A 12,287-nucleotide genomic window follows, 5' to 3' on the forward strand; every position below is an offset into this window, starting at 1 on the left:
TCTTGAGGAACCGTCATCTTTAAATGTGCACATAAAGTCATCTATAGTACATTTTCCATCAATCTGAAAAACCATTTCATGATGCAAAGAACACTTTAATCATGCAAAGGGTCCTTTGTATGTAAACGGTTCTAGATAGAACCATTTCTTTACTAAAGAACCTTTGAAGATTTCTATTTTAAGAGTGTTTTGTAACAATGTCAAGCTTGCAACAATAGAAGAACCCTTTTTGTTGCTATATAGAACGCTTTTCAGAAAGGTTGTATTTAGAACCATCTACAGCACATTCTCCATCAATCTGGAGAACCCTTTCATGATGCAGAAAACGCTTTCATCATGCAAAGGGTTCTTTGAGTGTTCTTGGTTCTGTATAGAACCATTTTCTTTACTAAAGAACCCTTGAAGAACCATCTTTTTAAGAGTGTAGGCCTCTGCCTTATGAGCTGAATGATGCTTTATAACAGTGTTATAAATGGGACAGATGCGTGTCACTTTAGTTTAAGCACCCCTATAATCCATGCAGTGTCCTTTACTTCATAAGAGATCTTATGTTGTGTTGTGATTACTGTGATATACCGTATGAATACTCAGGTATTGCTTTATGAATATGTGATTCAGCGCTTATGCGTGTGTTATGAAGTTCTTATGTACGTAGCCTTCAAATAAGGTGGACCCAAACTGTCTGACCTCTGAAACGGGGCCTTTAGAGGAGAAGGGAAAAGCGATATTAACTTTAATGTGTGTTAAATGTGTGTTTGTCCCGTCAGAGTTTGGGCCGGCTGGCTCCCCGCCGAGGCCGAGCGGAGACGTTACCTCACCTGTACGTCCACTCTTACGCTCACAGTCCTTCCACAACACGCCAGGTGAGTGATGCCTCTGTCTCTCTCCCCACTCACTCCCTCTCTCTCCGCTCACTCTCTGTCTCTCTCCCCACTCACTCCCTCTCTCTCCACTCACTCTCTCTCTCTCTCTCTCTCTCCACTCTCTCTCGATGTCTCTCTCTCACTTTCTCTCCCTCTTTCTTTCTTTTCTCTCTGTCTCTTTCTCTCTCCACTCTGTCTATGTCTCTCTCTCTTTCTCTCCCTTTCTTTCTCCTCTATCTCTCTCCATTCTCTCTGTCTCTTTTTCTCCCTCTTTTTCCTTCTCTCTCTCTCTCTCCCTCTCTCTCGCCATCCCTCTTCTCTCCTTCCCTCCCTCCCTCTCTCTCTCTCTTTCTCCACTCTCTCTTTTTCTCATCTTTATGTCTCTCACTCCTCTTCCTCTTTCTTTCTCCTCTTTCTCACCCTCTCTTTCTTTGCCCTCTCTCTGTCTCTCTCTCTCTCTCTCTCTCTCTTTCTTTGTCCTCTCTCTGTCTCTCTCTCTCTCTCTCTCTCTCTCTTTCTTTCTCCTCTCTCTCTTCCCCTGTTTTTCTTTCTCCTCTCTCTTCACTCTCTCTCTCTCATACTCTCTCTCTTTCTGTATATAAACTGGCAGTGAATGAAACAGAACAGCACTCTGTGAGTTATTTGCCGGCGCCTGTAAATCCCAGAGCCTCTTGAGTAATTACCTCACCTGAGAGAGAGAAAGAGAGAGAAGGAGAGGAAGAGGAAGAGAGAGAGGGAGGGAGAGAGAGAGGGAGAAACGGGAGGGTGAGAAAAAAGAGATGGAGGAAAAGAGAGAGAGGAACAGATGGAGTGACAGAATAAAAAAAGAATAGAGAGAGTGTATGTGAGAGAGAGAGAGAGAGAGAGAGAGAGAGAGAGAGAGGTCCCTCGGCCGTCCTCACGTCATGCCAGCTTTCTCCACTTCCCTCATGTTTCCGAGAATCACACGCGCCTCCACGGCAACAGCGGAGTAAATCGAAAAACCAAACTCCCCCCAGCGAAACCCATCCAATCCCCCAAATGCTGAACAGCGGACCACCCCTCCGCCCCCCGCCTCGTCTCCATTGTCAGAGCCGCTCTGTTTCTCTTATAGAACATTCTGTCCCGCTGCCTCCTCGGCCTCGTTTATGGAGCGTTTGCCCAGCGCTGCGTTTTGAAGGCAGCCGTCTGCTTTATAACTCAAAACTCGCTGCAAAAACATCTCAGTTTATACCGTCGTGCTCTAATTCTGCCTCCCAGCCTGCAGTTAAACGAACAGTTCACAGTTAAAAGCTGCTAATGTGCACATTTTTACTGATACTCTGTGAAAGTCAGATGGAATGAAGCTTCTGTGCTTCAGATCTTTCAGCAGGGCTGTCACTGTTGTAGTGAGCACCATAAAAACCAGGCCTGGTGTTGTGCAACGGGGCATTATGAGATCAAGAGTCCTCGTCATTTGTCAGCGAGGGTGACAGGGCCTTTATTTCGGTCAAGCTGCTGCAGAACATCGCGTCCCGCTGGTGGTTTTGTGAGAATCAGGTGTGGCCGATAAGGCGTTCTTGCTGTTGTCATTCATTCAAAACCGTGGAATCTGTTATTCGCCGCGGTGCGGAGTCTTCACATGCTGTGCCTGATGAAATAATTCCCTTCTTTTGTTCATTTATTTACTATGACATTAATTCAATAACGTTGCACTTAATGATATGTAAACATTTCAGCCAGAGAACAGATTTCTCTTGTTTTTCCAGTCTGTACACGCTAGATGTTTATCTTCGCTTCAAAGAAAGCCTGCAATCTGTTACTGCTCTGAAAGTCATGCAACCCTTGATTCACATTTCAGCAGCTTTTTTTCTCCCTATTCACTTTATGCACTGTAATCTGGCGTTGTTATCAAACACTGTGATCTAAAAATGAGTTCATAACTGATTTCGGTTGTGCATTCAAAGGGATTATTTGGTGAAAAATCTAATTTTGCACAGATGTTACACTTTATCCCAGATGTAGTCGACCAGCCAAGATGTGTTTAATGTCCAGATATTGCTTTGTTCGTTTAGCGCCGGAGCCACAAGACTAATGTTGCTAACGAACACTAGAAGCCAATAGTCACCCAAACCCGTTTCAATAAAAACATCCCCAGAAACTCTCAAACCACATGCAGGTGTTCATTAAGGTGGCGCACACAGTGTGACTCAAGATGAGCTATAAAAAAAATACATGAGCTATAAAAACTTAAATTTAAAATGTACCAATTTAAGCACCCAGAATCACTTTCTTTTGCACTGCAAGGTGGTATTATGCTCTTTTTGTGACATAGATGTAAATTAATTTGAGCTCCACCCAATTCTTCTTCCTGTGTCTCATTATTATTATTATTGTTAATAATATTATTATATTGTAATTCATATTAATTTATATTATTAATATTAAATATTATTTTTAATCCTAATTTAACTTTTTAGTTTTATCATAACCATCTGGATACAATATCCTTGATTATCTTGAAAGGCGCTCATAAATAAAATTATATCATATTATTATAGACAGTGAGGTTGAATTGTACTGTAGAGATGATAATATGGACCCGTTTTGAGTGTAAATTTGTGAACATGGTCCTTATTATCCCTGCTGTTTTACTAAACTGGGCTGGCCTGGCACAAAGACGATTCTTTAGTGGTGGAGCGAGCATCACACTGAACACTCTCTCTACCAGTTAACCCTATGGAACCGAGCGTCTCGCTGGCGATCCACTCTGAGACTTGGCTGAGCTTGTTTAAATCTGCTGCTAGAAGGGCTACGGCGCGTGTCCAGGAGTGCAACGTAACCGTGTGTAGTATTTTTCTGTGAGCTGCCGTTTTTTTCCTATCACTGTATAGAAAATGCACGAGGCTTCGTTTATTACAGGATGTACTGCGATTTTTTTGAGTGAGCTCATTCAGAACAGATCGATAAGCACTTATTATTGTTTAATTTATAAAACACGACTGGTGTGTGACGTACGTTCCTGCTCATGTTTTCCTGTTGAAAATAGTAGTTTAAATGATTAAAACCCTCAGTTTTCTGCTTAGATTGTGTTGTTTACACATTAAACGCACCTACAGCAGTCTGAAAATTGTGTGATTAACACATTGTGGGATTAAAAGACATTTTTGTGTCTGCCTTAGAAGATTAATAAGTGATTATTGCTGTCCGGAGAAAAGCTTGTGTCATCGCTTTTTCATTTTTTCATACCATGTGCCCTGAACATTTAAAGGTCCCATATCAAGCAGTACTGAATTATGAAGTTTGATGTGGTATGTAAAAGTTTCAGATTATACACTCCATATGTGGAAACAAAGCCTGTTTTGATTTCACTGTTTTCGTGATGTCACAAAAAATATAATGTATTAACATATATCCGCCTATGTCAGCCTACGGCAGTTTAGCCCCGCCCCCTTGACGCCGAAGTTATAAGAAGTGTTTCAGCCTCGGCTGCTTTTTTACAGGGCAGCCAATCAGAAAAGAGCTCATTTACATATATCATTATATCAGTCTTAAAGGCACAGTAACGTAATTGTACATATAGATAGAGACAGGCTGGAAAATTGATTTTTTTTATTTTAATTTTTGTGCATGAAACCACACAAATGGCAAGTGGAATTCAGAGAAAAAATTAGGTTGGTTTTAGGTTGAGTTAACTCCTTAAACTTCCAGGTTTATTACATAGCAAGGCTTATTATTTAGTAACTACAGGGACTTCAGTGCAAACTGGTTGAGCTATTCTTAGATTATAGAAGTGTGTGATAAAACCGATGTGCCCTGGCCGTTAAACAGGTCATTTAGACGTAATGAGCATTTTTATTTCTCCTTTAAAGTGGCCATTTCAGGGATACCAGATGTTGTAAATGCTTTCTTTTTTTGCTGTTTTGCTAATTGCTCTTTTTTTTCTCTTTTTCCTCTCTTCCAGGAACGTCACGTCCATTCCACGGCCACCCGACCTCCGTGTACCCCTCCGATCCCGTCACGTCCCTCTCTAAACTCGCGCACCTGCAGCAGTACCCCATGCCCTATGCGGCCACCTCCACCCACTCACCCTTCCAGTACTCACCCCTGCCCGGCTCTCCCAAACCTGTCCATCCTCCGCTCTCCCGTCTCCACAGTAGCTCCTCCTACTCCTTCTCTTCACCTCCTTCCGTGTGCGCCTCGCCCAGCCCTCTCGGCTCGGACGTCCTGAGCCCAGTCAGCGACATCGGCAGCCCCCTGACCTCCCCTGCTCTTCAGAACCACACACCCACCATGTGGCCTCCTCAGACCCCGCCCCTTTTCTCTCTGGCCAACGTGCTCTCCATGGCCATGAGCATGGCGCACTCTTTCATCCCTGCCCCCAGCCTGCCGTCCCCCCTGGTGCAGTCCATTCCCTCCATACCTGGCTTCCCTCCACAGTTCGCCCACCAGATCCCACCCCAGCCTGGATATCCCTCAATATACGCACCTCAGTACGCGCCACACATCCAGGCCGAAGGACCGTACCCACAGGTTGGTCTTGAAGCTCAGAACTGGGAGGCCATCTATGGTTACGCTCAGAAAGCACATTCCACGTTGCAGGCACATGTGTCCACTTCGGCCTCGGGGATGCCCTTGCATGCAAATGCTCACGTGCAGCAGATGTTCGCCGCCGTCCCACAGGAGATGGGGCTACGAAGCCCCCCGGTACCCACTGAGCATCTCCCAAAGGAGTACTCCGGGCCTCAGGGGTACGAACAAGCTTTCCCCAGACCTTCACTGGACCAGTCTGGCCTGTCCAGATCCTCCTCGTCTGGGTTATCGTCTTCACCGAGAGCCAGCCCAGAGAGCACGGTGAGTCAGGCTGTCCTTAACTTAGTCTTCAGTAGCCTTGAAGAAAACGGCATTCTGTGCCTTATACCGGTGCACAACCGATAGGGGCATGCCGCCACGCAAACGTTGGGACGGCGACAATGTCACTTGAGTTTTTCTTGATAAAATAATTTTAAAAATTACAAATAGTTTAGAAATAAGTTAGATATTTATATAATATCTTCTTTGGTGCATAAAACCACACAAATGGAAAGTGGAATTCTGAGAAAAAAGTAAAAGACAAAACGAATTGAGGTTGTGTTAACCCCTTAACATCCCAGGCTTATTACACACTAAGGCAGGGGTCGGCAACATGCGTCTCCGGAGCCACATGCAGCTCTTTTACTGCCCTGTTGTGGCTCCACAGCAGAATCAGATTTGTAGGTAAAAATAAAATAATCCTCCTTTACAGTAAAATAAAGCTCTGCTGATCGTTCAACACAGTTTAACAGTAAATGGTCTTAAACTCTGGAGTTAATATATAACTGCTAATTCACCCTTTAACCCTGAAGATCAGCGCAGACTGCTGGTCACCATAGCAACACAGACAACAATCTCGCCTAGCTAGTAGCTAACGAAACGACAAAGAGAGAGATTTAAGACAAACATCGATAATTTGGAGACAAATGGACTTATTTGTGTTTAGAATCACTCCAGCTGGTTTCCTGATATGTTTAATCTGCAATGAGAAACTGACAAACAGTAAAAAGTCGTAAAGCTGTAGCGACTTCAGCCTCGTAAAAAGCTGAATGTTGAGAGACATTTTACAAGAAACTTCTACTTTTGTGGAAAAGTTTCCTGCCGGAGATGCGAGAAAAGCAGCTAGAGCTGAGCAAAAGGTTAAAGCAGAGCAAAGTGAGTCTGCGTTTTTGTTTTATATTATGTTTTTAGCCTCTACAAGGACATTAACACATACTGAGACAGATTTACAGCCAAGATGGTAAAGTGGACATGAAATGTGGCTCCCAAGGTGGTTTGAATTTTGTGGAAAGGACAAAATGGCTCTTCTTAACATTTGGGTTGCGACGACTAAACTAAGGCTTATTATTCAGTAACTACAGGGACTTTAATGCAAAATGGCTGAGCTATTCTTAGGTTATAGAAGTGTGTCCCACCACTGCGCCCTGGCCGTTTGAGGGGTTAAACAGATGTTACATTATGAGCATTTTTACTTCTCCTCTAAAGTGGCCATTTCAGAGATACCAGATTTTGAAGTGCTTTCATTTTTAACCGTTTAGTTAAATGTTTTTTGTTTTTATCCTCTTATTTTCTCTCTTCCAGGGTAAGGTTTAGGCTGTGCTTAACTTACTCCCTAGCAGCGCTGAAGAAAACGGCGTTCCGATGGCGGCATGCGGCCGTGCAAACGTTGGCATGGTGACAGAGTCACTTGAGTTTCTCTAGATAAAATTACTAAATTAAAAATAAAAATAGCTTAGAAATAGGTTAGAAATTCACATAATATTCTTAAAAGAGTCTTAAAATGAAAAATATTAGAAAATAATAAGATATCTAGAAGAGATTCAAGATCATTTCACTTGCTAAGACGTAATGTTTTTGCATAATTTTTATTTAGTTATATTATTTTTATTTTTTGTGAGCTATAAAAACATGTACCAATTTAAGCAACCAGAATCGCTTTCTTTCCGTACCGCAGTGTGGTATTACGCGCCAGACAACATTTAAACTTTTAAGGTTTTTTCCGTCTCCTGTGAAGGACGTTTTGGAGATGTACTTGTCATTCAGTTATGGAATTATTCTCCATGATTTTTGATCCAAGGGTGATGTGAATGTTCTCGCTCCTTTCCAAGGCTTCCTCCTCCAGTCCAAGATCGCTCTCCCCACCAGCAGCTCCAGAGACCAGCACCGGCGTGCGTGAGCCCAGAGAATCCCCCGTCAGCTCCGGTAAGATGTTGTGGAAACGGAAACACATGCAAACACGCGCAAACAGCAACAAAGAGACCTTTTCTGCTTTTACATAAGGACCTTTTATTATGTATTGGGTGAAGTTAAGCATTAAGTAATGACTTCAGGGATGAGCTAAGGTCCTTCTCTGTTTCGCTCACAGCCAGTTTTGCGCGCTTTTGTGTGGACTTGGCTGCGGCTTCGCCCACATTGGTGTTGGAAGACATTATCGCCCATTAGCTGTGCCTTTGGAGGTGTTGCGTAAGCAGCGTGTCTGGTTATAATGTTCCATGGAACGCAGCCTGTAGGTGCGAGTGCTGCCTGAACCACATTAACAGAGCCAACTAAGGAGCATGTGTGTTTACATCCAGCTTAGAGCCTATAGCACCCAACACAGATAACTTGACAACATAGAAATAGTTTGCAGGGAAATACCACCAATTTTTCAACATTCCTGCACGATTCAGAGACTTCAGAGGTGGGATATCTTCAAAGTAACGGTACAAAAATAAGAATTTTGCTAATTTTCTGCATAATTCAGTGGTTGAGATGTAAACAGAGTGATTCAGAGTGGTTTGGTTCACACTTCTTTACAGTGGTGGTGACCAGGGGTCGCCATGGCTACAACACAAATACAGATATTTTATTTGTGATTTTTTATTTGTTTGTGAATCTACACAGAGTATTTTGCCTATCTGCTATAAATGGATTTAAAAAAAAGGTTTAAACCAGAAACCTTCTCAAAACTATCATAAATCAGTGTCTCAGACCTCAGGCAGCGAATTCATAACCATTTCATGTAATAACTTTCCATAAGGGAGCTTTTTGAGTCAGACATCTGGTTCCTATCACTGGGAACAATTCCAGGATTGGAGCATCAAACCACTCTAATATTAGTATATCATATAGTTTGTTTCTTTAGTTTTACGCTGGAGCGATGAGGCTGATGTAGCTAAGCTTATAGCCCACCAATTAGCATGGTGCTAACTGCATTCCGCATCTCAATGGTTCCTTTAATGTGTTGCATCAGTAGTGATGCAGTGAAATGTCAGTGGACAGAATCCAGAAGTGCTGGTGTTTATTCACTGGTTAAAACATTTTATGTGTCTTTCAGCACCCTTAGTCTATTAAAGCCAGTCGTACACAGTGGGGAAGCCTCAGAGCCTTCTAGGTGTTCAGAGAAGAAGCTTAAGATGGTTTTAGTCTCCAAACACTAGTGCCCTACGTTAATTTCATTTCTCTTGTATTCCTGTCCACTCCATCGTTGTCATTGTTCCAGGCTCTTTTTATCTATATTTATGTAAATGAGCTCTGTTTCAGCTGCACTGTATTTTGAGGTTGAAACACTCCTTTTCCACTCCTTTTTAGCCCCGTTCACTCCATGTCACATGAGTGGGCGGGCTAAACTGCTGTATAGGTGAATAAAGTAGTGGGTGGTATGGCCAAACATTTACATCATAGTATAATTAAATTTTCTCACTGTTTGTCTTTTTAAATAAAACCATTTTAGATGCTTAAGTAAACCTGTTTTTGTAGGTTAACAGAGGCTTATTATTCTGGGATGTCCCTCCACTTTTAATAAATAAATAACAGTATTTCAGACTTACTTTGGTTTAACAGCCAAAGTAAATCTGAAATAGAGCTGGGCAATATGGCAAATATAATATCACGATGTAGGGGTGGACGATTTTGGCAAAATATCTAATTGCAATTTTTCTGACCAATATTGCGATTACGATTTAAATTGCAATTGTCTATAATTGAGGTAGAAATTGAGGTATGGGCCTTTTCTGCCTAAGAACACCAGCATATACTTTTATATCTATTTTTCTGGCTTGAGACATGAACTCTTAACTCAGTGCACCAGCCTGCCAGTTATTTGTGGTTGTGATGTCACAGCAGTTCATGAGCTCCATGTTATTAGGTAAAATTTCCTGACTTAAAACTTCCATCATATCAACATAGTCGATAATAGACTGTAAGACTGTAATATAAATTGCAGCTCTAGCGATTTGAAAATTGCACTCTCAAACTCAGCTCTGTCACGACGCTTTAAGACGGTTTTTTTATGATACACGATATGTTACAGTATTTTTTTCTGACAAAAGTTGGAAAGTGCCAGGTAAAAAATACTACATATTGTTTGAAAAGCATATTGTGACATAATTTAATCAAGGTGACGATAAATATTGTCATATTGCCCAGCCCTAATATGAAATATTTCTGTTGTTCCAAACATTTAAAAAGAAAGCTGAACAATACATAAATAAGCTTGTCAATATTGCTTTCTAACGCGAGCCCAGCAGGCCTGGAAAAATGGCACTAAATACTTTTACATTTATGGCATTTGGCAGACGCTCTTATCCAGAGCGACTTACAGTTTGGTTTTTACACAGGTAGGTGAAGGTAGGGTTAGGAGTCTTGCCCAAGGACTCTTACTGGTATAGTGTAGGGTGTTTACCCAGACAGGGATTGAACCCCAGTCTACAGTGTAGAGGTCAGAGGTGTTACCCACTACAGAAGTGTTACCCACTACACTATACCAACCACAAAGTCTTAATTTCTACAAAGCTTTTTTGTTAGAATTTCCTGTTCCACCTTAAATGGAGCAGCAGTTACATTCTGACACCTGTACAGATGCTTGAATATAACTAGTGCACCATTTAAGGTGGAACGGGAAATTCAAATAAAATGCCAGTTTTAACTTCATCTGATTTACTGCTCAATACTACACTCCAAAAACGATGGCGCTTCAAGGGTACTTTAGTAAAGAAAACGGTTCTACATAGAACCATAAACACTCAAAGAACCCTCTGCGTGGTTAAAGGGTTCTTTGCATGGTGAAATGGTTCTTCAGATTAATGGAGAATGTGCCGTAGATGGTTCTAAATAGAACCTTTTTGAAAAGTTCGGTATAGCAGCAAAAGGGGTTCTTGTATTGTAACAAGCCTGACATCGTAACAACAGAAGAACCTTTTTTGGTGCTATATTGTAGAGATTTCTTTACAGTGCTGGTGATAGGAACCAGGGGTCACCATGGCAGCAACACAAAGAACCCTCTACATGATTAAAGGGTTCTTTGCATCATGAAAGTGTTCTTCAGATTGAAAATGCGCTTGAATGAGCTATAGACGGTTCTATATAGAATCTTTTTGAAAAAGCACTCAAAATGGTTCTTCTGTTGTTACTAGCTTGACACCATAACAATAGAAGAACCCCTTTGGGTTCTATATAGAACCATCTACAGCACATTCTCCATCAGTCTGAAGAAACTTTTCATAATGCAAAGAACCCTTTAATCATGCAGAGTGTTCATGGTTCTGGATAGAACCATTTTCTTTACTAAAGAACCCTTTAAGAACCATCTTTTTTAAGAGTGTAGGTGGATATATGTAAATGATTTGTTTCAAAAAACCAAGTCTGATTCGGTTCTCCGTGATATGGGCCCTTTAAGTAACCCTTCCTCATCATCTCCTGTGTTTCTCCTACAGAACCAAATCCCACCGTCACAGTCGGACGCTTCCAGGTTTCCCCGTCTAAGGAGCTCCCAGCACCAGCTGAACATAAAATCACACCCACACCTGCTGCCTCACCACCAGTCACACCAGCATCACAGCTGGAGTCGCCCAGCTCTTCTGTTTGCTCCTCCCAGGACCCACATGAGGGGCGAAGAGGATCCGAGGGGAGTGAAGTCACCTCCCTAGGCTCCCATCAGCACTGTGTAGATGTTCCTCAAGACCAGCAAGTTTCCTTGGATGCAGCTCAACCGTTGGGGAACCTGTCGTCTTTGGCTCCTCATGATGTTTCCCGCCTCCATGAACCTCCAGCCTGGACTGAGGAGAACAAGGTAAAAGAAGAGGAGAAGGAGGAGGTGCGAAGGAGAGGTGAAGAGGAGCACAACGAGGTCCAGGGAGAGGAGGAGCAGCAGCAGCGGCAGCAGAGGAAGAAGAGCCGGAAGCTTGAGTACGGTCAGTCTGTGATGGGGACGTCAGTGGACAGTGGGCTTTCTGTCGCCCTGGATCCCGAGGGGTGTCCGTGGGACGGGATGATGGGCAGCCCTCAGTATCCCACCCCTCTCCACAACCTCTGGATGAGCTACACACGCACCTCCTCCTACATGAGCAGCGACGAGTCGGAGAGCGACGACGAGGAGATGTGGGACGAGTTGCAGGAGCTGAGGGAGAAGTAAGCGTCTGATTGGATGGTTGTTGATTACGGCTGTCAAAATATGCAAAATTCAAATATTTGCAAAATCCAGTGCAGAAAAATCCAGATGTACAAATTGAAATTTAAATATTCATCAAATTCAATGAAAAAATCCTTTTTTTAATTTAATGAGAAATCAGCATCTGATTGGATAGTTGAAATTAGGCCTGAAGTAAAAATTGAAATTCAATTATTTGCTTAATTCAAAGAAAAAAATCCAGAGGAAAAAATGGAAATCAATGCAAAAAAATCCATAGTTGCTGTCAAAAGTAAAATTCGAATATACACAATTCATTGGACAACTGATTGTATAGTTATTGTTAGTGTCAAAATACAAATTGAACTTCAAATATTCAAATATTTTACTAATTCAGTGGACAAATTTGTGTGAGCATCTGATTAATTAGTTGTTATTAAGGCTGTCAAAATACTCAGAATTTGAATATTTGTTCATTTCAATGCAATAAAATACATGTGCGCATCAGA

The 12,287-nt window shown here is 42.1% G+C and overlaps 1 protein-coding gene across 1 annotated transcript in view; it reads left to right on the forward strand.

Annotated features, from left to right (window-relative positions):
- Window positions 1-12,287, forward strand: part of wnk4a (WNK lysine deficient protein kinase 4a) — a 103,094-nt gene that overhangs the window by 85,570 nt on the left and 5,237 nt on the right. Inside the window, exons 15-18 of the mRNA XM_036573322.1 lie at window positions 768-863; window positions 4,786-5,675; window positions 7,502-7,595; window positions 11,087-11,780. Coding sequence (XP_036429215.1) covers window positions 768-863; window positions 4,786-5,675; window positions 7,502-7,595; window positions 11,087-11,780 — 1,774 coding nt within the window. The remainder of the gene's footprint in view (window positions 1-767; window positions 864-4,785; window positions 5,676-7,501; window positions 7,596-11,086; window positions 11,781-12,287) is intronic.

This window comes from Colossoma macropomum, unplaced genomic scaffold, assembly GCF_904425465.1.
Source record: "Colossoma macropomum unplaced genomic scaffold, Colossoma_macropomum, whole genome shotgun sequence".
Classification (NCBI taxonomy): domain Eukaryota; kingdom Metazoa; phylum Chordata; class Actinopteri; order Characiformes; family Serrasalmidae; genus Colossoma; species Colossoma macropomum.